Source organism: Lactuca sativa, chromosome 8 (assembly GCF_002870075.4).
Source record: "Lactuca sativa cultivar Salinas chromosome 8, Lsat_Salinas_v11, whole genome shotgun sequence".
NCBI classification, from domain to species: Eukaryota; Viridiplantae; Streptophyta; class Magnoliopsida; order Asterales; family Asteraceae; genus Lactuca; species Lactuca sativa.
In genome coordinates this window covers 125578931-125604921 of record NC_056630.2, presented here as the reverse complement: position 1 = coordinate 125604921, position 25991 = coordinate 125578931, and the positions used below count along the sequence as shown (strand labels likewise).

The following is a 25991-nucleotide window of genomic DNA, read 5'->3' as shown; positions in this document are numbered from 1 at the left end:
CACGCCATTGTTACGGAATTGTTATGGAAGTGTGGTGTAGTTAAATTGCTACGGAATTAACGTCGTAACAAAACTGCTATGGAACTATAATTATGTAGCTAAACAGTTTGCTACAAGAAATATACCTACGGAATCTCATTGGTAAATTCTGTAGCAACTTCTGTAGTTATTTAGGTTTAGCTACGGAATTTTTTCGTAGCTAAATCAAAATTTTCTTGTAATGTAATTCACACGTAAAGATTTACAGTTACAGGCTTCCTTCTTCCTCAAGATTCGCATCGCAGGTAATTGACACTTTACGAAGTAACATACATCTTTGTAGAAGCTTTAAGGTTAGTTTTAACTCACATCCTTCTACAAAAAGGGTTTAACTCTAAACCCTATTACAAGCTTGTATTAAATAGGTCAATGTAGGTATTATTAATTTACTTTCTTCATTACTACATATGAATGTTATGGTGACGGATACCCTTGTTCATGTTCCCCTTTTTGCCCCTACGGTTTTGCATTCCTATCTATCCAAGGGTATTTGTTGAAGAAGAGTAACATGGAAGTTTCCAAATTCAATTCGACTTATGGATTTTCTTCTAGAATGCTCTTTGTGCTTTAATAGTAAACTTGTCAATTTTCTTAGTAATTGGAAGAACATGAGCAGTTACGAATCGTGTAGTAAGTCTCCTCAAAGATTGAATATTGATTGTTCTTTCAACTATCATATTTTCAGAATCTGCTATCACTCGGTTCAGTATTATCGGTTATGCTATTGGTATGCAAAATGTCATTATTGGCTTTTTAATATTATTATTACTAAAATTTAAAATAGTAACTAAAAAGATTAATTAAATTTTGTTTCTACTTTGTAGCACTTTGTGGTGTGGTGAAATTCGCAAAAAAAAAAGTTGTTGTAAAATGTCATTATTAACTTTTTAATGTCATCATCAGGAGCTGTTGCAAAAAAAAGCTTATAGTAACCTCCAGAAAAACAGATGAAATTCGCCACAATAACTCAAGGGGAAAAATGGTCTAAATCAAAATTAAAAGAGGGAAAGCCATCGCATAGCATGAATGTAGCAGTACCGAAAATGTTAAATTTCACCAAAGCAACACTAGGGTCAAAATTGTCAAAAGTTGAATCGAAAGATTCTCACCATCGCAAGAGTTTTGAGAATTAGCGTGGCAGAATAAGAAAGTCGATCACCTTTGTATTCTACTAAATGACATTAATTTACTTTCATTTCACATCACATTCACATTTTACATGTATCACAACTTTCTATAAAGAGTCTCGAGGATAGGATCTAATGTACAAGGTTCAGTTTAGAGAGGCCATGTATCGGCACAAAAATTCGTTAAATTTTCCTCCTGACTGACTACAAAATCTAAGCGTTTAGGAGCACATACATACGTTTAAAAGAGATCGATCACAAGCGCCCAACCTTAAATGGCAGACCCACATTTTGAAACACCTTGATCTCACCACTCAACCCTCCAGTCACGATCACGAACCCCCAAGCTGTTGCTTGAATGGTCTTGTGGCCACCCGAAGATTTAGTGTTTGGTGAAGGAGCTGTGACTTCATCCAACCTACCTGATGAACCAGTCGCCGTGCTGAATGACTCACATGGCTCGACACCCGAGTCACCATGGGAACTCTGCTCTGTGTCCTCCATGCTCTCCACCGAGGAACTACTCCTTTTCGGGACAGGTGGCAGAGACGACGATCTCTTACTATGCCCAGTACTTTCATCTGGTGGAGGAGTAGAACAGGTGGCGGTAGATGGCGGCAGTGTGGTGGTTGACTTTTTTGAGTGTTTTTTAGAGTGCATAGCAACGACTGGTGGTGCGAGTCTGCTGGTTCCCGGCCATGGTGCTGTAACGGAAACTTCTTTACATGGGAAGTTTTCGTAGGATTTCATGATCATCGCGCGTTTGTTTTTTGATCGAGTTTCTTCGTGCCTCCATATGTATACTTGTGAATCTTCACTAGCGCTGATTACGTATTTTCCATCAGGACTGAAAGCAGCCGAAAACTGGCTGTTAATGTTCTTAAAACCTGTGGGTAACCGATAGTCAACGATCAATCAGTTTGACCTAAAACTCTCAAACTCAAACTATATATGATTTTACCTTTGAATTTTTGGACAACTTTTGTTCCATCTAAAATCCTAACCCTCGAATCCGCAGATGTGACAAGTACCTCACATGGATTCCATGCAGAAAACTGTACGTTAATATGATATGTCACTTTGTTTTTTTTTTTTTTTTCTGAAAAAAAACAATACATCAAGATATATAATTAATTAAAGCCAATTTAAAGACCTGAAAACCGGTTATCTTTTTAGGCTGTGGCTTCGTCTTCTTTGTTTTCAACTCGATTTGCTCTTTAAACTCAAGTTTTCTTTCTAAAATCGAAAATAGACTAGTTCAAACTGAAGAACAGTATATAGCAAGATTGAGGGTTTTAATTAGGAATAGGGTTCATACCAGATGTATTGTAAAATCGACAGATCCCTTTGTGGGAACCAACAACCGAAACCTTGCCATCAGTGGAATATCCAATGGATGTTACCATTTCATGAAGATCGATCCAGTCGACTACAAGCCGATCTGGAATGTTCCAGATTCGTACTTTAGAGTCTAGTGAACCACTTATGAAGTAGTCGTCGTCTGCCGGATTGAACTGTATACAAGTCACTGCCATTCACATGCATAACATAAATGGTCAAAAAAATAAAAGATTTTCTTTAATTTCCGATTAATTAAACTGGTTATTATGCCATGCATACCGTAATCGGTGTGAGAAAATGTCTTTAAACAGTTTTTAGTTTCGATATCCCATAGCCTTACTGTCTTGTCCATTGAAGATGAAAGGAGGAGCTGCATCATGCCATTGATAAAATTCCTCCATTATATATGCTACCAACTCCGATGAAAGGAGAAAAGAAAAGGTGAATTTTAAACTGACCTGAGATCTTGACCATGATAGATCGAGGATATCTTCCAGATGACCTTCCAAAGTGCAGAATGGTGTTTCTGATAAGCCAAAAACAGTTTCAGGTACGTGGACATAGTCAGGGATTCCTTTCTTTTTCTTCCCTTTTTTCTTCTTCTCCGGCACAGCATCCGGCAACGGTGGCCTTCCATCAGGACTAGGCATTGCCATTGGGTGGACCGGTGTGCCACTGATGGAACTCAGATCATCTCCACTCCGAATTGACATGAGATCGCAGTCTTGCACTTCCCAGATATTGATCACTTTATCCTCACCGGCAGTCGCTAGATAATGACCATCGTATGTAAATTTCATTGCCCAAATCGATCCTTCATGACCCTTAATCTCTTGACTCAGATGCAATGCTGTGAATTCCTTATATGGTTTCGCATGAACTCGAACTTTTACCCACTGCGAAGGTGATTGTGATTTGGTTTCGCTTATCAATGTCGGATTATTACCATTGATTGAAGGAGAACTAGTGATTTTAGCATCCTTCTCTTTTTGCGACTTCGAACTGCCCATTGATCCTAATTTCATGTTTTTAAACAAGGCAGCACCTTTTTTCTTGCTTTTCCTGAAGCTCTTTTTGATTGAGGAGTTAGCCGGCGTTAATTTCCGTTCATCAGAAGCATTTTTGTCGTCGTTGATCACCTTCTGCATTATTTCCTTCACTTTCGGCGAGTGCCCTGCGTTCTTCTCGAATTCTGCCATTGTGATATGCTTCCCCGTTTGAACATCTCTTAGTTTATTCCAATTCCCTTCATTGTGACACTCTTTAACCTCGAATTCCTTTCCATTATCCAAATTCTTGATCAAGAAATTGGATTCCATCTGTCCTGCTTGTGGGTTGTGATTTGTGGCTAACGTTCGAGTTCGAGTAAGATGTTCTTTCGGAATCGAACCAATCATTTCATCTTTCCGGCGTTGCGTATCCATGAAAGATGTATCTATACCTCCATCCGACAACGAACGCAACAGAGTTCCATACAAGCCTTCAAAAGGATCCTGCCGCTGATCGTCTTTCGCCGACAACTCTTTCTCCGATGAAGCCTTGCTTTTTGTAGATTGCATTGGTCTCAACGAAGCTTTAGTTATCGGGCTACCCAACCCAGCTAACAGATCTTTGTTGCTGTTCAATCCCATATCTTCTAGAAGCCTCCGTCTCCTGTCGGTGATCGATTCAGGCGCTGCCATCCACATATCATATTCACCGGTTTGAATTTCCGCCAAGTCGCCGTAATCCGCGGCGGAGGAGAAAGACATCCGACTGTCATCAAATTCTTCATCTGATGACGATGAAGCGAGATCCTGTGGGGAAACGGAGGAGAGGCGTTGTGCGTCGAAGAATATGTCTTCATCGTCGTCGAGGTCGCCTAAACCATCCCAGTTCATCGTCATCGTTCTCCTGACGACAGCCATTTTTACACATCTGTAAAGCAACAAATCAAAATTGCAGAAGATCTGGAATCGTTTAGAATCGGAAGAGATATGATGTGTTTTGGAGAGAATGTGGAAGAGGGAGAGAGAAGTCAGAACTCAAAAGAGAATGGAAGAGAGGAAATCATGGTGGATCCATGACGTGACGTGATCACTACTTTTCACGTCTCTTTAATAAGACATGCAAACCTTAACCATGAGTTTTTCCACAATATTGTTTTGTTTAAAGGTAATTCTATATACACGCACGATGATTTGATTGATTATGTTTATTTAGTCGAACTTTATTTTTAAATTTAAATACTGAAATACATAATATGTATTTTCATTTGTCACCCTTCTAGTTAACTATGTATTTCAAAATTTACCTTTTACTTATTTGAAATATTTTCCACACATCCATTATTTAAATATCATTAATATAATATTATAGGGTAAATGACTTTTTACTATTCATATTTGTTTGTTTATCATTAATAAAATATTATAGGGTAAATGACTTTTTACTATTCATTTTTTTGTATGCAGTTAACAATGAAGTTCTTATTGGGATTTCTAAATGCATTTTGCACGAATGAAATGATTAATTATATTTAATGCAGTCAAATTTATCCAAAAGTTCTACAAAATATATTTTATCTATATCTTTTTATTGATATACATACTAAAAAAACGAAATTCCAATAGATTTCCCATGTGAGAAACAAACATTAATTTTAAAAAAGGTTTTATGACACTAATTTTATAAAGGTTTTATGACGCTTCAATATTTGTATAATTTTAAACATACGAAAGTTTTATTTTCTTTTAATGCAAATTGTGTTTTTAAACGCTAATTGAGTTCTAATACGTCAATTGAGTTTGCAAACGTTAATTTTAAAGACTACTTGAGTTTTTAAACACCAACTCTAAATGTTAACTTTTTTAAATACTAATTAATTTTAAACACTAATTTTTAAATGTTGATTGACATGGGAGTGTTGGGGAAGGGGGGGTTGGGAATGGGCAAAGTGAATAGCTGCACAAAATCTAATTTTTCTATTATATATTTTTATTTAAAAATAAAAATTTATAATAATAAAGACTTTTTTTTTCTGGCTCGTCTTGAGTCTTAAAGGTTATTTCATTTATCAGGATCAAACTTATTGATTGAGTTTACAAATGAATTAGACTAATACAATTATAGGTTAAAAATAATGTATATATTTTTTAAATATTATCATACTCTAATAGACTAGGTTGATATAGTAAATTTTTAAAAGTCGAAAAAGTATAGGTCAAATATGAACATTGTGTATTAATAAAGGGATTATTGAGAATTTATATAATAATATTTTTATATAAAAGATTATCAGGTTTTCAAACTTCAAGGGACTAATACCAAAACAATTACACGACTCTTTTCGTGCGAATAGGAGGACCCTTTGTTTAAGAAAGTGGTTCCGGAGAACACATTCAAGCAACCTTGTCATACTTTCTTTTTTAATTAAAGTCAAGTATCATTCTAATAGCTAATTATTTATGTATAACTTTTCTTATTCACGCAGATACAATTGCTTAATTGTTATATCTAATGGCTTATGGCTTTTGTTATTTATAGCTAATCGTCACGATCTAGAAAAATGATTTAACTTTATAGCGTAGTATATGTTTTTGTGTGGATGTAGCTTTAGGTTATAAGGTATATTTGTCAAATCTATGAACGATAGAAATAAAAAAATAACTTATTGAAAGTTCCAAATAAAAAAAATAACTTATTGAAGGTTCCAAATAGCTATAAGTTGTTTTTTAAAAAGATTTTAATCAAACACTCTTTTTGACTTATACAGGTATGGAAGCGGTAATAAATCAAAATTTTATTTTTAAAGCTTTGTCAAATACACTCTAAGACTATGTTTGACGTACTAGTTAAAAAGATAGTTGAGAGTTGAAAAGCTACTTGTTAAATAAAAATCTAGTTGATAGTTGAAAAACTAACTGATAAAAAATGATGTTTGATAAAACTAACTGAAAAACTAAAAGATATAAAATGAAGTAGAATGACATTTAAAAAAATGTGTTTTTATAATTAATTAAGGAGTATATTTGAAATTTTTTTTAAAAACTCATAAAAACTAGTCTAATTAGCTTTTTAAAAAGCTAGTTTACAAGCTACGTTTTTGTTTGTCAAACATGATAACTTAAAAAAACTCAAAAAATAAGGTTGTGGGGAGTGGTCACAGCTAAACCATCGGCCAACTCAGCACCACGTAGGTATTTTACCATTCCACAACCAACCCACTAGGTTGTGGAAATGGTGTTTACTGGTGGGTTGGTAGTGAAGGGCGAAAAAAGAGGAGAGAGAGAAGGAGTGAAAATATGAGAGAAAAAGAAAGAACCAATCAAAATGCTCGTCAAGTCTTCACAACCACTTGAAGTCACTCCACAGCCAAACCAACGGTCCATAGGGCGATGTTCACCGGCGGGTTAGTGTGCTACATGTATGCCACATAAGAAACTCACACGTGGGTTCACACCCACTTTGGATAGACTAAGCTAATTTATTAGCTAGTTGTAACGCGCGAAACACAACCTACAACGAGACATTAAAAACTCTAAAACAAACATTACATTTTATTTAAAACGAGGAAAATATCATTAAAACAAACAAAAGGCTAACAAGAAGGTAGAAAACGAGATTACAAGAAGTATTTTAACAAATGAGAAAAACACCATTGTTGCCAAACAACTATCCAGATTCAATGTATGTCTAACCCAATTAAATGAAATAGAGTAAATTACACGAACCGTCTTATTAGAATTAAAACCCTAATTGTGATTTGATGAACAAGATGCGGAAAATAAGAACAAACACAAATATGAAGATATGTCGAATGATCACTCGATCTATTCAATTATGAGGAACAGATTACACTTTAAGAAATAAGAATTTAACTTTACAAGAAACCTCACAATGTGGCGGCTACATTTTGCCTCACTCTTAACTCTAATTATGAATAATACATGACTATTTATAGGGAAATGACAAGTCCTGGGTTTTTAACCTACACTTCATCAAGGGGGACCATTGTCATCATCCATGGAGTACTTTGAAACCCTACACGTCCCATATAAACGTGTCAAAGTGCACGTTCAACTCCTATTTTCAAAAATTAACTCGGAACATCTCTGCAATGTTTTTTTCTCACTCAGACCGTCCCTGATGGACATAAAATCACTATGTTACCCTTTTCATTTCTTTTTTGATTTATTTTTTCAGTTTGTTATTATTGACAATTAAAAAACAAAAAGACAAAAGACAAAAATAGGGCCCACCACCATAAAATCCTTAACTTGTTACCTCCACCCACAACCTTCATATTCTTCTAGTTCATCTTCATTCTTCTATTACCAAAGCTATGGGGATATATATATATATATATATATATATATATATATATATATATATATATATATAGAGAGAGAGAGAGAGAGAGAGAGAGAAAGAGGGGGGTTGTCGTCGCCACCACCATCGTCGTCGGAGATACTACTCCACTTGCACAACACCATCAATGCAATTATTGGATCGTCTTTGATTTGCAGGTTCGCTTACCACCATCTCCAACATCACTATTATCTTCTACATTCGATTATCACCACTATGTGTTGCCAACTCGCACAATTTAGGGTTTGTAGATCTACATTTGTGAAACAACTCATCTCGCTTCTCCGTTCGTAGTTCTACACATCACGGATTTGCACATTGTGGATTGAATCACACTTCGTCTCTTCGAACGCTTCTGGGTGGTGGTGCTGGAGAATTAAATCACACCAACTGCTGCCTTCCCTCTTTCCTTAAATAAATCACACCCTTAGATCTAAGGTCGCCTAGGGTTTAAAGAAAACGAAGAAGAAGAAGAAGAAAGAGGAGGAGGAGGAGGAAGAGACCGAGGGGGGGAGGTGACGTCGGAGAAGAATTTGTCTTCCAGATACCGGCTAGGACCATCAACTCTCCTCCCTGGAAAGATTTATGGGATTTGTTAGCTGGGTTTTAGGGGAGAAGGCTTATTTTCAAATCACTTTCAGATGTAGGATTAGATTCAGGTTTGACCTTCGGGTTTAATTTCCACTTTCTGTAGGATGTGGTGTTCGTCGGAGGTGACTAGAGGCCAGAGATAGCTGATGGACGAAGGTGGTTGGTTGTCGGAGATGACCACTGGTCGGAGGTGGTCGATGGATGGGGGGTTGGAACTTGGAACTAGTTTAAGAAGAAGTTTATTTTCTAAGAATGATAATTAATAAAAAAAATATTATATAAATTCAAACAATTAAAAATAAATGAAAAAGAAAAAGAAAAGGGAAAGATAGTCATTTTATGTCTGAGAGGGATGTAACGTTCAACTTTTAATGATACGAATGACGGTCCGAGTTAATATTTAAAAATAGGGACTATATGCGCAATTTGACACTTGGACGAGGGACGTATCGTGTAATTTACTCAATGACATACTTTGAATTTCATCCGACGTCTTGAAAGAAGAATTCTAACTTTCTTGAAAGTAAGTCAAATTCTCGCCTTCCACGATTACCACAGAGGAGTGCATATTAAAGAACACCTTAAAATCATGTTACTTTTTGCTATGTTGAGCAGAATCAAGCATCAAGAGGAGATCTTAAGCAATAGCCGGACTGGAGTGAAAGAGTGAAGACCAAGAAACCAACCACTTCCAAAAAATTGTAGCATACTCATATCCAAGGAAGACATGATCTATTGTATCAGCCTCGATGTCACAAAAGCAACACATGTTCGAGGGCACAAAAAACACCCAGTTTAATAAGATTCAAAGAAAGGAGGATCCTATTTTTGAGCATTTGTTACACGAAGCAATTTACTTTAAGAGGGATCCAACTGACCCAAATAAATTAAGAATCAACACCCGAAAGATCCAAATCAGCCATCAAAACTCTCAAAGATTTGACCGAGAAGGTTTCATTAGTATCTCTAAGCTACCTCCACCCATCTACATCAGTGGTAAAATGAATCTGAGAAATAGAATCGATTAAAACTTCAAGTTTCCTAGTTTTTTTGCATCTCTATCCTTACAAGGCATATCATTATACCAATAACCTTTCCAAAAAGTATAATATTATCAACACCCATAAACATCTTGAAACGGCAGTGAAGAGAGATGCCAAGACCTTCAAAGATCTCTTTTATATTTGAGATACACAACCATACTCATGGAATACTCTTTACAACAATAAGTTTCCATTCGTAAAAAGGTTTTGAAATGTTTTATTACACATACACCAAAGGTCATTACAAGTAATATTTAACCCCCACCACCATGTTGCGATGAGAGACAAATTTAAAGAGTTCAAACATCCCACACCAAGACCCCCGTTCTTTGTAGGCCGCATAACCAACTTCCAAGAAACCCAAGGTATCTTCTTCTTGTCATTATCGTCACCCAAAGAAATCACTCTCTAATACTATCAAGTAACATAATAATCTTTTTATGTCCTCGAAATAACAAAAAGCAATATAAAGGAATGTTATTAAAACCAAATTCATAAGAGTATGAATTCCACCGAATGGGAGATTCTTCACTTTACATTTTCTCAACTTAGCACTAAATTTCTCAACAAAAACATTCTAATTCCTTACAAGCTTCATATTTTCACCAATCATACACAAAAGAGCAAGAGGGGGGCTCACATTTTTAAATGCTTGTGAGATGCACAACTTCCAAATCTTCCACACGCACACACACATACATACATACACACACACACACCGCAAACCTTGTTTTTATGAAGATTCATCTTTAACTAGAAAGCAAGAAAAAGTGTAACATCCCAAAAATCATAGTACAAAATTTTCATTTTTTAAAAAGGAATAAACCATTTTTCCATAAAAACATAAGTCATCAAAATATTTTTTTCACAACCATATTATAAAATCATAATATCAAAACATAGTATCTCTCAAAAACATATCAACCACTAGATGAGGTGTATAGTCAAGCATTCGCCTTCCCCTGATCCACAAAAGTACCTAAAATATTTAAATCCACAACTATAAGCCAAAACTTAATGAATTCCTCAAAACACCCCACATAAAAATTACACATACAGTACATGCACAAATGAGCCTTCGGTCTGACTGGACCGCCTCGCAAGGCCTACAATACACCCGGACCGCTCTCCTGAGCCTACAATATATAGTTGGACTGCTCTCCAGAGCCTATAGCACATGACTGGACCGTTCTCCTTAAGCCTATAATATCAACTGGACCGCTCGGGTATATTGGCCTACAACACAGAGCAAGACCGCCACAACCCAACCACACAAAATGTTGACATATGCAAACAAACAACAAACAATAACCAACAAACACAAGTAATCATAACAGATCTACCAATCTAATAGAACACTACAACATATCAACATCCTACACACAAAAGATACCTACCGTAGTACAAAGTATGATGAGAAAACTCACCATACAAGCTAGAAGACAATCAACAAAGCTCACACGAAATAAAGATTAATGTTATGAGCCACTTATACAACAATCAAGGGAACATTCTGAATGTATATCCTAAAAACCCTTCCCATTCAAAAGTCAATGGTTAAAATAAACGGTCAAAGTCAACCTAAGATAACCACCACATCGTGACCAAGCATAGGTCACGTCGTGGTAGTTTCATTACAAAATAGTTGTAAGACCACCTATCACCACGTCGTGGAGGTTAAACCACCACGTCGTGGCACCTGCTATAGCCAGCTAAATGGATTAAGCTCTTAATCCCTTACGCCAATCGTCCATACTTTCCAGGAGGCTTTCTTACATCCAAATGCATCATAAAAATCTTTGCTTTATGGACATGCATGTCCAATACATGTCATTTCCAAGTTAGGTAAAAAATGAAAGAAATGAACTCAAAACTTGTGGATAAGATCAAGAACTCCATAAAACACTAGATCTGGAACATATAACCACAAAGGGACCTCAAGGATCCATAAATTTGCCAACTTTATGGAATTCATTCATCCAGAACATCAAGAACATGAAGAACAAGCTTCTAGACCTAAATCTAGGAGGATTGCACACAAAAGATAAAGACTTGTGGACTTAAAAGAGTCTAGAATGCATGTAAGAATGTGATAAGGAGGTTTGATTGTTGGATCTATGCACCAAGAGCACCTTCTTTTTCTTCAAGGCACCACAAAACACTACAAAAACTCAAAATGTCAACAATAGAGCCTAGGATTTGCTCTAGGTCGAAAGGATGTGATGGAGTATGAGGATGAGAAAACTTTAGCCATAACATCCCTTAAATAGGCTTAAAAGATGGAAAAGTTGTGGCTTGCATGTTGGCCACCACCACGCCATGGCCTAGACTGTGCCACGTCATGGTGTTTAAAATGATGTCCATTCTCATTGGGTGAGTCCACGTCGTGGTGTCTTCACCACCATGTCGTCGACACCCAAAATCCCATATTGAGGTCTTGATTGCTAAGAATACAAATATATATATATATATATATATATATATATATATATATATATATATATATATATATATACACACGTCTGGAAGTGGTGTTATAAAAAGTTAAACTAAGAAAAACAACTAAATATGGGGTTTTATCTGATTTTACAAGTTCATAAAAATTTAAATTAAAATACCTAATTAATGACTAGAAAGACGATATTTAAAACCAATAATAAAAAATACTTTCTTTTAGCTTTGAATCCCTCCTATTTCCTATGGTTGATTTCAAGATAATAGATTAATTTTGTTAGTTACCAAATAAAAATTACTAGTCGTCATGATTAAACTAACTAGCATAAGTCAATTCAATAACTTTAACCCCAATAATAATGCAAGTTAAGGACACTAAATTGATTTTAAAGGTAATCTGGACTCTGATTATTATTCTTTGGTCAAGTCTAGTAATCAAGCAAACATTATGATAAAATATTGCCCTCTAACACAGTTAAGCAACTAACTTATCACCTATACTATGATATGACTAATCACTAACTCTAACAATTTAATGATCATAATAGCTAGGTAAATCAATTTCAAGCAATAAAATGTAGTTTAACCGTACAATTTTGAGACGGTGCAATAAAGATAGAAACTTTCACAGGTTGGGTTTAGATTTATCAAACAATATTTAAAGCTATAACTAACTTCATCAATCCATCAAACAAGAATTCAACACATAGTATTCAGGAATTCATCTAATCTAAATGAAAGGAAGGGTTATTAATCCATATTCACAGCTGGAAAACACATAAACAAAATGAAAACTAGGCTAAAATCATTAAACTAACCAAACTGAATGTGTAGATGCGAATCCTTGCTTTAATCTCTTTATCGTTTGATCTCCAGTTGAATTCTGCCTTCCAAGGGTTCTTAGATGGGTTTTTCTTCGTCAACTGTCGCAGCTCTCTGGCATCTCACTTCTGGAAACGGCTTAATGTCCGAAATACATACACTTACCTAAAATTTGGTCACCGCGTCATGGTAGATAGACACCACGTCATGGTCTTCATAGATATCCCTTATTCTCCAAGCCGAGTCAATGCTCATGAAGTTTCCATTTACCACGTCCCGGTAGATGAATGATGATCACCACGTCATGAGAGTTGGATTTCACATTTTGGCACAAACACAAAAGTCGTCCGAAATTTTGTCTAGTTTTCAAATCATTTTGAATCGCCTTAATCGGAGTTACAAGTCATGAGATTTGACACAAACACGAAAGTATGAACTCTACATCTTGTTGGGCCCAAAATTGATTGCAACACTTGAAAACTTCATTTAAACATTTTATCAAACACTTGGTGGACAGAAAAAGAAGTGAATGATTTGCACCAACAAGACTTGGTAATTTTACCTAGGCATAATCCTTGAAGAGGGCATCAAGCAACCAAGCATCAAACACAAGAGTACAACAGTGGCAGCAACATTACATAGAAATTTATTTGAAGGTATATGGTTCAAAAATGAAAAAAAAATGGTGAGGAAATTATTGAAAGTTTCGTAATATTAATGCATAAAATTTAACAAAAAGTTAAACAAAATAGTATATGTGAAGTGTATATGATATTAATACATAAAATCAAACATTTTATTGAAAAACGGTGAAGTTAAACATTTTAAAATAGATATTTCAGATATAAATAGAAAGAGGTTTTTTGAAAAGAAGTAAAAAAAAGTCTGAACATTAGTAAAACACCAGCTATTAATCCTTTTTATATATGCCTTTAAGGTCCATGTTAGAAAATCCCAGGAAAACATCAACTATTAATTTTCACCATATTTTGTGTGTCAACTATATTTTCCATACAATCTGGTCCAAGTTTCTATTTTCATGTATTGCAATATTTTTATGGTCATAGTGCTACAATCTGGTCTTTCAATATTAAATTTAAGTTTGTTTGTTAAGAAACTGAAAAATAAAGACCAAATTTGTAATACATAAATAACATAAATAAATAATTGCTTCTAAATTTATAAAAAATCAGTTATATAAAATACTATAATTTACTCAAAATAGTATAACACAAAATTTAGTTCTATAAAATACTTGAACTTCGCAATATGGTTGGAACGAAAATGGAGGACAAAAATGAAATATTGACACTCGGCTGAAGTTACCCCTAACAAAATCAAATCTCAAACTTGATCAACCATATTCACAAATAATAGAACACAACTACAACAGAAAGAAATCAAAGAATCAGGACACTCACAACTACATTACTTACACTGTTTAGGCCTGAAATTTTCAGTACTTAAAAGATGAGATACAAGTTTCTCAAGTCTCTTTGAACTCATAGATGGTTTAATAGCATCTGCCTTTAAATAAATGACCGATCTTCCCAACTGGTCAACAGATCTTCCCAGAAGCTCATGGTCAATTTTGTCAAGAACCGGGTCATTTTGGGCAAAAGAATGCCCAAAGGGAGCTCCACTTTCAACCATGTCAGAAAAGTGTTGGATTGTGAGATTTACAGGGTACTGTTTTGGGGGATTATCCCATTTGATGTAGTGCATGTCATGGTTCACAGTCGTGTTCTGATAGTCTTTATGGTTACAGATGACTGTGTGAAAGTATCCTTCAGGAGATGATAAGAAGTTTGTGTAATACATAAGAAGAGTACGAGGGAGATTATCCCATCCCCAAACGCAAAACTCAAGGAAGGGTCTAGTAAGAACAACCCAAGAAGAGCCTGTTGCATCAAAAAAAAAAAGGTAAAATCTTGTTTTATAAAATCATACAAAAGGTAAGAGAAGTACACACCCATGAACAACTTGAATGAAGAAGGCATGGATCGTTTCTCTTTGGCCCAGAAAACACCAGATTTCTTTGAATGATATAAGCCGGGATCAATTATGATTGGCCTTGCCCTTTGAAACCTGCAAAGATATAAGGTAAGAAATTGAGGTATCGATGAACATCTTATCTGAGAAACGATGAAGGAGATCTAACTATGAGCTGCAAACTCACTCTTTCCAGCCGATGTTGGTTGTGTGCTCGAGAAAGTTCAAATCCCTTGGCAAATAGGAGAAAATGTGGAGAATGTCTGAAAATTAGAACAACAAAAAGAGAACGAGGTCGAAAATCAAAACATCATATTGAAGCTGAGATTAGATCACTGAAATTGGGAAAACTAACCATCCTGAGGCATAAGAGGATAATCTGAAGCACTGAGATTGATAAACCAGTTCCAGTCCTTTCCTTGCTTCAGCAAAAGAGCAATAGCGTGCAACATACAAGCAATCATGGTAGGTCCCTTAGAAGTCACCAAATTAGCTTTTCCAACCACCATCACATTGTTTACCTCCTTGAAATTCTTCGCGAGATCAACTCTCTCTGCATCAGAAGCTTCCAGATCCAGATGCAACAAGTAATAATTTCGCGGATGATACACCGCCCGGAGCAACCGGTGCAGACGAACACCATCGCCTCTTGTACCGGTGATGAAGTAAGCAAACCGAGGAACCTCAGGCAAGTTATTGGCTGTGTCGGAGATTGAATTGGAAATGGCGTCGGAGTTTGAAAGGGTTTTGGAAATTGAATGTGGGGATGATCTTAGAGCGAGAAAAAGGATGAGAGAGAGTGCGGTTAAAAAGAGGAAGAAAGGGGCGAGATAGTTGTTGAATCTTTGATGGGAAGTGAATCGAAATCGAACGTGTGATCGTTTGGTAGTCATATTTGGAATCAACAGAATCGAGTGGGGAAGACGATCAGACAAACACTTTGACTCATTATTTCCTTTCCTTACCCCAAACGAGTAGTTCCTCTTTTGTACGATAAAATGGGGAAACTATAATGGAACTATCTGATATGTTTTTTATTTGTTTACTTTTTATTTTTATTTTGAAGATATTGAATGATAATTTATAATACTACCTATCTATCAATATACTTTATTTCCGATAATGCAAATACCGTCAGGGATTTTAATTAAATCCAATATTTTTTATATAAAAACTAAAAACATAATCTATCATAATTTTATTTGAAAAAAAATATTTATCAATCTTAGTATAGTTTCAAAAATATTTACCAAATTAGTGTTTTTTTTCATTTTTCTTCTATTTTGTGTTTTTTCTTACTGATTTAATTTTATTTAAATGTTGGGGTTTTTTTTATTTCAGCTTTTTACTGTTTTTTTAATATCAGTTTTTACTTTTTTTGTTTTTTGTTTTTTTTTTTTTAATATGTTTAACAAAGTATAAAAACAATAAGAAAACACATAATTTCATGCATTATCATCACTTAAAAATAAGATACTTATTGTCATCTGTCACAAATAATAGCATTAAACACAAAAAAATTTCGTTCCGCTAGAAATCTTTCTAACATTAATACAATGTTTAATTTTTAAATGGCGTCAAAACATCTATGTTAAACGTATATTAAAAATGATATGATCTTTTAATAAATTATGTTAGTCATTGCCAACTTTCAATAATACTTTAATATCCTTATAAATTGCAAATTATATATATCCGTCCGAAATTATAAAATTTACATATATATCAAAATTTATATTTTGGTTAAGACTAAATCAGTTTAATATTAAAAAACTTATCGAAAGCAAAACTATCCCTTCCAATATCTTTTGAAACATATAAAAACAAACAAACCTATATAGCCATATTAGACATAATATTTATAAAAGTATTAAAAAGAAAGGCACAATATATCTAGTTAGAATGTTTTTCCCTTTTCTTCACTGTACCTAGTAGGTAATTTGAGTAATGAGGATGGGTTTCATGAACACGAAGATTATTTATTCTATTTATTATTTTGATCACTATTTACAAAAGAAAAAGTAATAAGGTGCCTTTTTTATTACGGAAGTCCGTAATTGTCTTAAAAGGTTTTATTTTTAATTGACGAATAGTGCATGGGATTGTGTGTGTTTTTATATTATGTTAAACATATGTTAAAAAAAGAAAAACACTGAAATAAAGAAAATAAAATTTTGATATTTAAAAAAATGTAAAAAACTGAAATTAAAAAAACCTAATATTTAAATAAAATAAAAACAATAAGAAAAACTAAAAAAAATATAAGAAAAAAAACACTAGTTTGGTAAATACTTTTAAAACTATACTAAATTGGTAAATATTTTTTTTAATAACACCATTTTAGTCAAAACTCTATCTTATTAATCATGATTAAATAATAGTAGGTATTTGACCTGTTAGGCGCACAAAAAAAAATGTCGCTCACATAATATCTTTTTCCAAATACATCAAATTATAACCAATATTTTTGAAATTTTCAAAATTTAAAATTTTCGTAAATGTTTTTTCAGACAAAAACTGTTTCGGACATATTCTATAATAATTTTATTTGATTTTTATTTATTTATAAAAGGTAGTTTTGAAAATAATTGAAATTTGCAATTTTCATAGATCTTTGTTATAATATGATATTCTTGGGAGAAAATGGTTATATGCAAGACGTTGATAGATAAGATCAATAATATGAATAATATATAGTTATAGTTAAAATAGAACATTATATATATATCTATATATATATATATATATATTAAAAAAGAATATTTTATTCGTGAAACAAACTAAACATTATACATAATGAGTTTTTTATAGTTGTTGACTAAGTCAGAGTTTGACTGACTCTGAAATTCTGATTGTATCTGTCTCTCTGTAATTGAAACTATGTTGTTTGATTACGTATCTAACTAGTTGCGTTGACTGCTAAAAAGGATCATTTTACCCTTGTATTCTCTTTTGTACCGAAAAAATGTATTTGTTTGATAAAATTGATAAGTAGTTGTACAAAATATCATGTAAAATCCAATTTAAACATAAATAATTAAAAGCCTATAAACAACAACGACAGTAGAAATATTTGTGTGATACACATGAAGTTATGATCTCACGTAAAAGAATCCACATGAATGAATATTGCAAATATATAACAATTACAAATAACAAAATATGGAGCAAATTACATACCACATGCTTTTCTAAAATTTAGTTGGGAATGAATCCATGGTGATGAAGGAAAAAAGGCATTGGCAAAGGAGTGGCAGAGGAAGGTGATGTAGAGACAATAAGGAGTGGAATCGGTGTTGGGCAGAGGTGGGAGAAGTCGACACCTGGAATAGGAGTCGTCAAAGAGTGAAGCGTAGTATATGATGTAAAAGGTGGCCTAATTGTGGAAATAGACCCGGTCAGCATCTTTTTACCTCATGACCGATTCAGGCATAATTGAGTGAGTTTATAGTTTCTTTTACTCTCATCAAACAAGCTGACCGACCGAGTCAGAGAAAAACCTTTGACCGGATAATCAGCACATAATCAAATAGACCCTAGGTGTAATAACACTTTTAATTGTTCTATTTATTTAATTATCTCATATATTATATTCCCTCTTTATTTAATTTCATTCAACCAAAATTACTTATAAATTTAAATTCATGGTCTTTGGCCTGGTGATATCAGATCAGGTGTACTACTGGAAAGGTGTCTACCGGCCACAAGAATGAAAATTCAAATCATATAGTGGACAAATATATGAAGTTATAGATAGGATCACATGGTGTTTATACTAGTCGTTCTTAAAAGAACCAATATATATATATATATATATATATATATATATATATATATATATATATATATATATATATATATATATATATATATTCCACTAATCAAGCTTGATTTGCTAAACCATATGCAATAAAACTTTTATTAAAATTATGTTTGATCAAGCAACACGAACTCAAGCTCAACTATGATCCTGACAAAGATCAAGTCCTGAAAACTTATACATATACAGGCATTATATACAACATGAAGTATAAAAAGCTCAAGATGAATTTGAATTCAATCTTTATATGCTCTAGCTCCTTCCTTATATGTTTTAATTTGAATTCAATAAAATCTATTTCAAAAGAGCTTAACCTGATTTCAAACTCAAATAATCAAAAACTCAAAAATTTATCATATTACTTTTATTAATTATAACTATTACCAATATTGTTAGTAGTATATTAATGATCATTCCACATTGTTTTTTATATTATAATGCTAAAAAGCATTCAAGTAGAATAATGAGTATGTTATTTTTTTCCTACTTTTCTATTTTGTGAATTTTAATGTTCTTACAATACATACGTTTATTTAAAAAAAAAAAAAAAACACTTGGCCCTTTTAGTTACGAAGAAGACAAATTTTGTATTTAAATTTACGACCAACAACTCATCATTAAACAAGGATAATCAGATGACATACCAAAACATGAGTTAACTCGATTAACCATCCATAAATATCCATAATGTTTATATATTTGGTCAACCGAACTATCTATACCATTTTTTAATTTGAGTTATTCGATTTCGTTTTATTTTTAGTTAAATTACTGCAAATGAGGGATTTATCCACAAACGATGTCATTTCAACATTTTTAAATTTTACAACAGACCTTATGAAATAGGTTCCACACTGTAAACTTTTTTTTGAACGGAAAATATATTCTATTCATAAACTACTCACAAATAAACATGTCTCTGGAACTTGAACTCTCGATCTCAAGAATGAATGACAACTCTTGATACCGTTGAATCAGAAACATTATGGTAAAATTGGTTCCACACCGCAGAAGTATTAGTATTGTGGAAAGGGCACTAAGAGAAACATGACTACGAGATGGCATTGTGAAATGGCTTATTGTAGAACCCATTTTACAAATGGTTTGATGCAAGATGTAAATACAAATGTGAAAATAATATCGTTTATGGGTAAAATCCATGTTGTTGTGGTACCTGCTAACATCTAACGATAGTGGTTATTCATTTATTTGTGGGATGCCATTAATTTTTTTATGTATTATTATATAATAGTTTAGATAAATGGTTATATTTATATGTTTTTAATTTATTAACTAAATTCAAATTAAATTATTAAATAGTCCAAAGTTTAAATGGGTTGAAACAAAAGTTGGGCCACTAAACTAGTAAACTATTCGAATGACCCAAATACAGGTAATCCAATTATCCAAATAACCACTTCAATGGCTCCGAATCCGAAGGTTGGACTTGTATGAGGAGGATTTTTAACATTTTGATCGGGTTTGTAAACACTCTGATTCCGCATTCCATCTACCAGGCTATAGCACCTGCTCTCGCGAAGAAGTAGAAGTTCGCTCTCGAAGATTGCCAATGTCAGGTTTTTTCCTATCACGATGTCGAGTGATCCATGATTCCTTATTACAATTATCACTATAATTTCCGATTAGGTTTACGTTACAGCTTCTTCTATTTTTAGGTAATCGCATCATCGGGGTTGATATGATGATATCTATATGATTATCATCGGTTTCTACCTTTCGTTAATCTAAATATGTTTGTATTTCAAGTTTTGCATTTAGATATAAGTTAGGTAAGTATTACGGATGCATATGATGTTGGATTTGGATTAGTAGAAATTGTGGATGGATTTAGGGTTTTGCGAGTAGAGCGACTGAATTATCGATGTGATTTCTCCAAACTGCCTGGGAAATGATGAAACGAAAGTGATTTTAGAATGGATTTACATTTACAAACCCTAAATGATGTGTGTTGTTGTTGCAAGTCATGTTTGTGATGACAATTGATATATGTTCTTGTTGTATCTTATACACAGATGTTTAACGATCAGGACCTGGGATTCTTTGCCAATTCTCTGGGCATCTTCATATTCTTTTTGGTTATCGCTTATCATTTTGTGATGGCAGATCCAAAGTATGCAGGAAACTAGATGATAGGACCAGAAATGTAACTGGATTATGTTTTGATATGATGTAGTGGTAGACCTTGAGAAAATGCATGATGTGAGACAATATATGAACTAGTTTGGTCAATTTTCTTTCTTTGTGCACCTTAAACTCAATTTCTTTGTTCAAAATACACCATTATCTCTGTCTGTGTTGAGCGAATATATGTTGGAAATGATTTGTATGTGTTTAGATCACTTATATATTCTTTTTTTTTTTTTTTAAGTGTAAGATATTGTGTCGTCTAAGAAATAAGGAAAATCAATCATGGATCTAGTAATGTAAGTCGTTTATCTTGTTTTCAGAAGTGAAAAGTAAAACTGAAGATGGATAATTACGGACTTTACGAATTAAATTAACAGAAAATTGTGGACTTGGGAACGGGAAATTTGAGTTTGTATGTCTCAAAATACCTACTGCATTAAAATTTAAACACAGGCAAGATTGTGGCTCACCGAGTAAAGATTGGGCTATGGGCACCCCATAAGTGAAGTCTCAGATTCAAGGAATGGTCGGGACAATGGAATTTTCAATTTTCTTCCCCAAATCTCGCAAAATGAGGTGCTACAGTGGGCAGCAGTCATTAAAAATAGATAAATTTTCAAACTTATACACACCTAGTACGTTTGACCAAGCACGAGCACATGTACCATTTATGTAATTTTGTCTGGTGTCTTAAAAATATCTCCAAAACAATTTTTTTTCCTTCAAAAATCCTGTCAGTTACAATTTCACTAGGAATAGGTATGAGTAAACATTAGATAAATTCAAACAAATTTGTGATAATCCTTCCTATCTTTCCTTCTTTTTTCTTCATTATTGAATCAATATTTATTTTAATCTTTACTAGTCAAACTATAAATCTTTCTATATCTATCTAATCACAATGTTGAACAAAAGGAGAAACCAATATAAATGATTATCAAAATTCATGATATTATATCACCACTCCCAAGTTTAGCCCCTTTTACATGATAACAATACAACAACATAAGACGCTAGAGAGATAATGATGATCACCATGAAGCCATAGTCTTTTATCGCATTATATTATATTACCACTCCTAGGTTTGCCCCTTTTTCATGGCAACTTGGAGGAAAATGCCATACATACCAAAGTGGCAAATAATTAATCATTAATCAAACATACAACAAAAGAGTACGCCTTGTTTTGAGCATCATATCATGTCTTAGGGTTCAACCTTGGTGAACACCGCACCCTTTGTGCCTTCAACTCAACCAAACCCTTCTTACCACCATTGCTCATCACATTCCCTATCAAATATTCAATTTCGATAATTAAAATTAATTAACAAATGAAATGAAATGAAATGACAAAACTATCCACATACCTCCTGAATCTTGAGTTTTACCAGTTGTCTTGGTCTTCTTGTTCTTTACTGCAGTGGGACCCGGAGTGGATTTGGTCTCAATTTCTTTGGTTGTTGGCTCTGATACCTCATTGTTAAGCACTGAACGCTTACTCCTTCTCCCATCAATCGAATTCTTAACCTCGTTATAAGGTGATGATGTGGCAAAAAGGGTATTCTTGTCTTTTTGCACATGAAAAGTAGTAGTATCCTTTTCTGTTGTAGTCTCAATAGTCTCTGTTTCTTCCTTTTTCCCAACCGCTGAACGCGTACGCTTCTTGCAATCACTCACTTTGTTACCAGAAACAGTAACATTGACTTTGACCTTCTGAACTTTTGCACGGGTTGACCTGGTTGATGTTTCAGTATTATTCATCTTGTCATCATCATCATCATCTTCATCTTCTTCTTCTTCTTCCAACAATTCAGATGAACTAGTTGGCAAAAAAAGTTTCTTGACAAATTTTTCTGGTTTTGGAGCATATTCTGTTTCTGAGGAGTTGAAGGTTTTTGTTTCCTTGACATCAACAGAAATTTCAAGGCTTTTATGTGACATTAAAGAAGCAAGAGCTGCACGAGCAGCTAGAGGATTGAGAGGGGATTTTTTGTCTGAAAGCTCTCCTTCAGTTGTTGGAGGTGGGATTACAGGTGATTCCTGTTTTTTTGGTCCACCCTTTTGCTTTTGACTCCGGGTTGACCTTCTTGAATGATTTTTTTCAGTTGAAATTTCGACTTGCAGTGTTCTTCCATTTGGCTTTGAAACATCTGTTTTATTTACTTGTTTGTTAGTAAATAGTAATAACTAATAATAATCACCAGATATGTATGTTCTTATTGGAAATAAGTAACCACAACAGGAATGCTTGTTATGTGTATAATCTAATATTCTAAAGTTTAATATGTGTTTGAAATGCATCATGCTCGATTCTTTAGTTCATGTATGTATGTGTGTATGTATGTTGGTTATGGAGTTTACCTTCAAACATAGAAATCTCATCTCTAATTCTCTTTTTGGAACCATGAACTGAGTTTCTGATTCCTTCAATTTGTTTTTCTAACAAGTCATGTAGATCCAGATCAAAGTCACCGACAATGTCCATCTGTGGAGACATATCTGAGTCACTTGAGTTACTCAGCTGCACTGCATCTATGAATGCTGAAATTGTTGGATGATTATTGATGTTTTTGTTAGCCAATCTCATTACTGAAGAAGAAGGAACTGTTAAACTTCCACCATTGACATCTTTTTTCAGCCATCTAATCATGAAACTACATCTACATTTCGTCCTCTTTGAATGTCTCACCCGTATCACCTGTTAATGGTGCAGATGATTAGATCATGGATGGATGAAAAACAAACAATCAAATACTCTAGAAATTGAATTCTCAAGTGCAAGAAAATATACCTTTTCTACCTCTGCATCAAAGAACGCTCCTTCAGATTCTGAGTCTCGATTGACAAGAACAGTCTCACCTGGTTTGATGTGAGCACAGTCATCGTCTTGGAGAGGAAGAGAACGGGCTCGAATTCGCATCAGAGCTTCTTTTTCACTCGTTAATGTATCTTGGGAATCGTTATCCTCATATTTTACAACAAGACCACCGCCATTTGGGCTGCAGATGATAACAGAAGTAGCTGAACTTATCATAATCCGACAATATAAACAAATGCTGAGATGAAAGATCAAAATTCAACAACTAAATTCTATTAATGTTTGTTAATTCTTCTGATTTCGTAAGATTACACTCAATGTGGAAACCCCCCTTTTCGTTCCAAATAAGGTGTCATCTGGAATTGGAAAGTAATAATATCTCTAGGGAACTTTCCCGATTTAGGCAGCGAAACTCGGATTTAGTTTGTTTGATTCCAAACTCGAGTAGATTTGGATTATCCATGTCAAAATCAAACTCGAGCTAGAAACATCAAGTAAACATCAAACAGAAGTGATATAAATCGATCATTAAGAAGTAAAAGCTACTAGGATCGTTATCGTGAACTATTTCCAGCTGAAAAGATCATCGCGTTCCATAATAAGTAAGTGAATCACTGGAATTGATGACGAAAAATGAAAATAAACAGATCAAAGACATTGATTTCAGACCTGAAGTAGATTTCGCAAGGTTGCCAAGAGCAATCATCTGTTCTCATGGCTTCGAGTTCCAGGTTGACGGCACCGGCGGCGATATCATCGGTATTGGATGCCATTAATGAAATGAATTTATCATAGAATAGTGGAAGCAGCAGCTTGAGTGGGGGTTTTTGGGGTAGTGCTGCAATGGTTTGATGAATAATTCAGACACAAACTCTTTTTTTAGGTACATACCCACATGCTTAATTTCCATCTTGTATCATTGTATTTGTGTACAATATTCCTAAGGACTTTGGGGTTTGTGCCATATTTGACAAAAATGTAAAAAGTAATAACATATTCACCTTGTGACATATTTTTATCTTTTATGGATATAGCAATTAACCAAAATAGACAAAAAAAAAAAAAAATGTTCTGGTTAAAACGTAAATTTTTGGTTGACTGGTCAAACATCATATGGCAGCTGATTTATCATTTAATGGATTTATGGTTGAACAGTTAACTGTGTTAGTTTTAACAGATTCCTCCATCTCACTTTTTGGTTCCCAAGTGCCTGAATAATGAATATCAAATGGTGTTCACTAATAATAGGGGAGATATATGTATTATTGTATTTGTCGAATAAAGGGTTGAATAAGAAAGATTTTGAAGTTAAAATAACTTTTTTAATATAAGTTTTTTGGATTATAGAATTCTTTCTCAACCATTCTACTTTACAGTTTACACTTCTATCTATTCTTCTAATATACTATTAAAATGAGAAGATAGACATATCGAGTGAAAGGATGTCTTCGGTTTTTTTCTGAACAAGCGAGCTCCACCATAGTTGAAAAGTTTTTTTTTAATGGGGTCACTAATGTAGATATCCTAAGATTTATTCGTTACACAAAGCAAACTACATTACTTTTGAGTTTTGAAGGAAAATTATTTAGATTTTAATGTCTTATTTTAAGTTAGAAAAGACATACTACAGGTATTCAAAAGATTTTAAAAAAAAAAATTTGGGACAGAAAAAATGCTCTTGCTTACTTTTTTGATCTATCTCCTAGTCTTCAACTGTGGCATCTATATATCTATATGTATATAGTTGAAATAATCTTACTTCAAATATCATATTCTTTGTTTAACTAAAACATAACATCACAAAAATAAATAAATATAGGTAAGTGTTCATTTAAGACGAACATAATTTTGTGAAACCGTGAGACCAAATTTTTTTAGTGAAATATTCTAATATTCTATTGTTAGTAAAAGTAAAATAAAATATGCAATATATTTTAATATTATATGTTTTAGAATATTTCACTTTAAAACATGTTAAAATTATTGTTTTAAAATGTTAGAATATTACACATATTTAAATTTTATGAACACCAGAATATTCGAATATTTCACTAGAAAAAAATGGTATTATAGTCTTACAAAATTAGATCGTCTCACTTTAACTTTATATATATATATATATATATATATATATATATATATATATATATATATATATATACACACACACACATACACACACAAAGAGAAAGAAACATAATCATATGAGGCAGTGGCGAGTCTAGAATATAAAATCACCTGGTTCACTAAGCCAGTTTAAACGGACCAATACTAGTATGAAACTTAAAACTAAACTGCACCGGCAGTTCACCTAGTTGAACCGAGAAACGTTTAGGTTACCATTGTTTAATATTAAAAAACTACTTGTTAGCAAACAAGGGGAACCGCCCGATTTGCAAAAACACCGGTTAAACCGAATTAACTGCCCCTTTCAAAAAAATTGGTTT

The 25991-nt window shown here is 33.5% G+C and overlaps 4 protein-coding genes and 1 non-coding gene across 5 annotated transcripts; 2 read left to right on the top strand and 3 right to left on the bottom strand.

Annotated features, from left to right (window-relative positions):
- Positions 1–1190: 1190 nt before the first annotated feature.
- LOC111889266 (uncharacterized) lies at positions 1191–4546 on the bottom strand. The gene is made up of 6 exons (XM_023885402.3): positions 2966–4546; positions 2787–2877; positions 2485–2694; positions 2320–2402; positions 2128–2221; positions 1191–2053 (listed from the first exon to the last, which is right to left on the bottom strand). The coding sequence occupies exons 1-6, from the start codon at positions 4412–4414 to the stop codon at positions 1422–1424; spliced, it is 2559 nt and encodes an 852-aa protein (XP_023741170.1). The 5' UTR covers positions 4415–4546; the 3' UTR covers positions 1191–1421.
- Positions 4547–14083: 9537 nt separating this feature from the next.
- LOC111889250 (beta-glucuronosyltransferase GlcAT14C) lies at positions 14084–15781 on the bottom strand. Its single transcript, XM_023885384.3, has 4 exons — positions 15114–15781; positions 14946–15021; positions 14739–14854; positions 14084–14667 (listed from the first exon to the last, which is right to left on the bottom strand). Exons 1-4 carry the CDS (start codon positions 15649–15651, stop codon positions 14195–14197), a joined length of 1203 nt encoding a protein of 400 aa, XP_023741152.1. The 5' UTR covers positions 15652–15781; the 3' UTR covers positions 14084–14194.
- Positions 15782–19994: 4213 nt separating this feature from the next.
- On the top strand, positions 19995–20373 carry LOC111889235 (uncharacterized). Its single transcript, XR_002849460.2, has 2 exons — positions 19995–20150; positions 20255–20373. It is a non-coding gene; the product is annotated as an uncharacterized LOC111889235 (transcript).
- A 238-nt stretch (positions 20374–20611) lies between these two features.
- On the top strand, positions 20612–20886 carry LOC122194427 (dolichyl-diphosphooligosaccharide--protein glycosyltransferase subunit 4A). Its single transcript, XM_042896911.1, has one exon. It carries the CDS (start codon positions 20612–20614, stop codon positions 20723–20725), a length of 114 nt encoding a protein of 37 aa, XP_042752845.1. The 3' UTR covers positions 20726–20886.
- A 771-nt stretch (positions 20887–21657) lies between these two features.
- Positions 21658–24445, bottom strand: LOC111889234 (uncharacterized). Its single transcript, XM_023885369.3, has 5 exons — positions 24214–24445; positions 23518–23725; positions 23088–23424; positions 22094–22876; positions 21658–22016 (listed from the first exon to the last, which is right to left on the bottom strand). The coding sequence occupies exons 1-5, from the start codon at positions 24315–24317 to the stop codon at positions 21925–21927; spliced, it is 1524 nt and encodes a 507-aa protein (XP_023741137.1). The 5' UTR covers positions 24318–24445; the 3' UTR covers positions 21658–21924.
- Positions 24446–25991: the final 1546 nt, after the last annotated feature.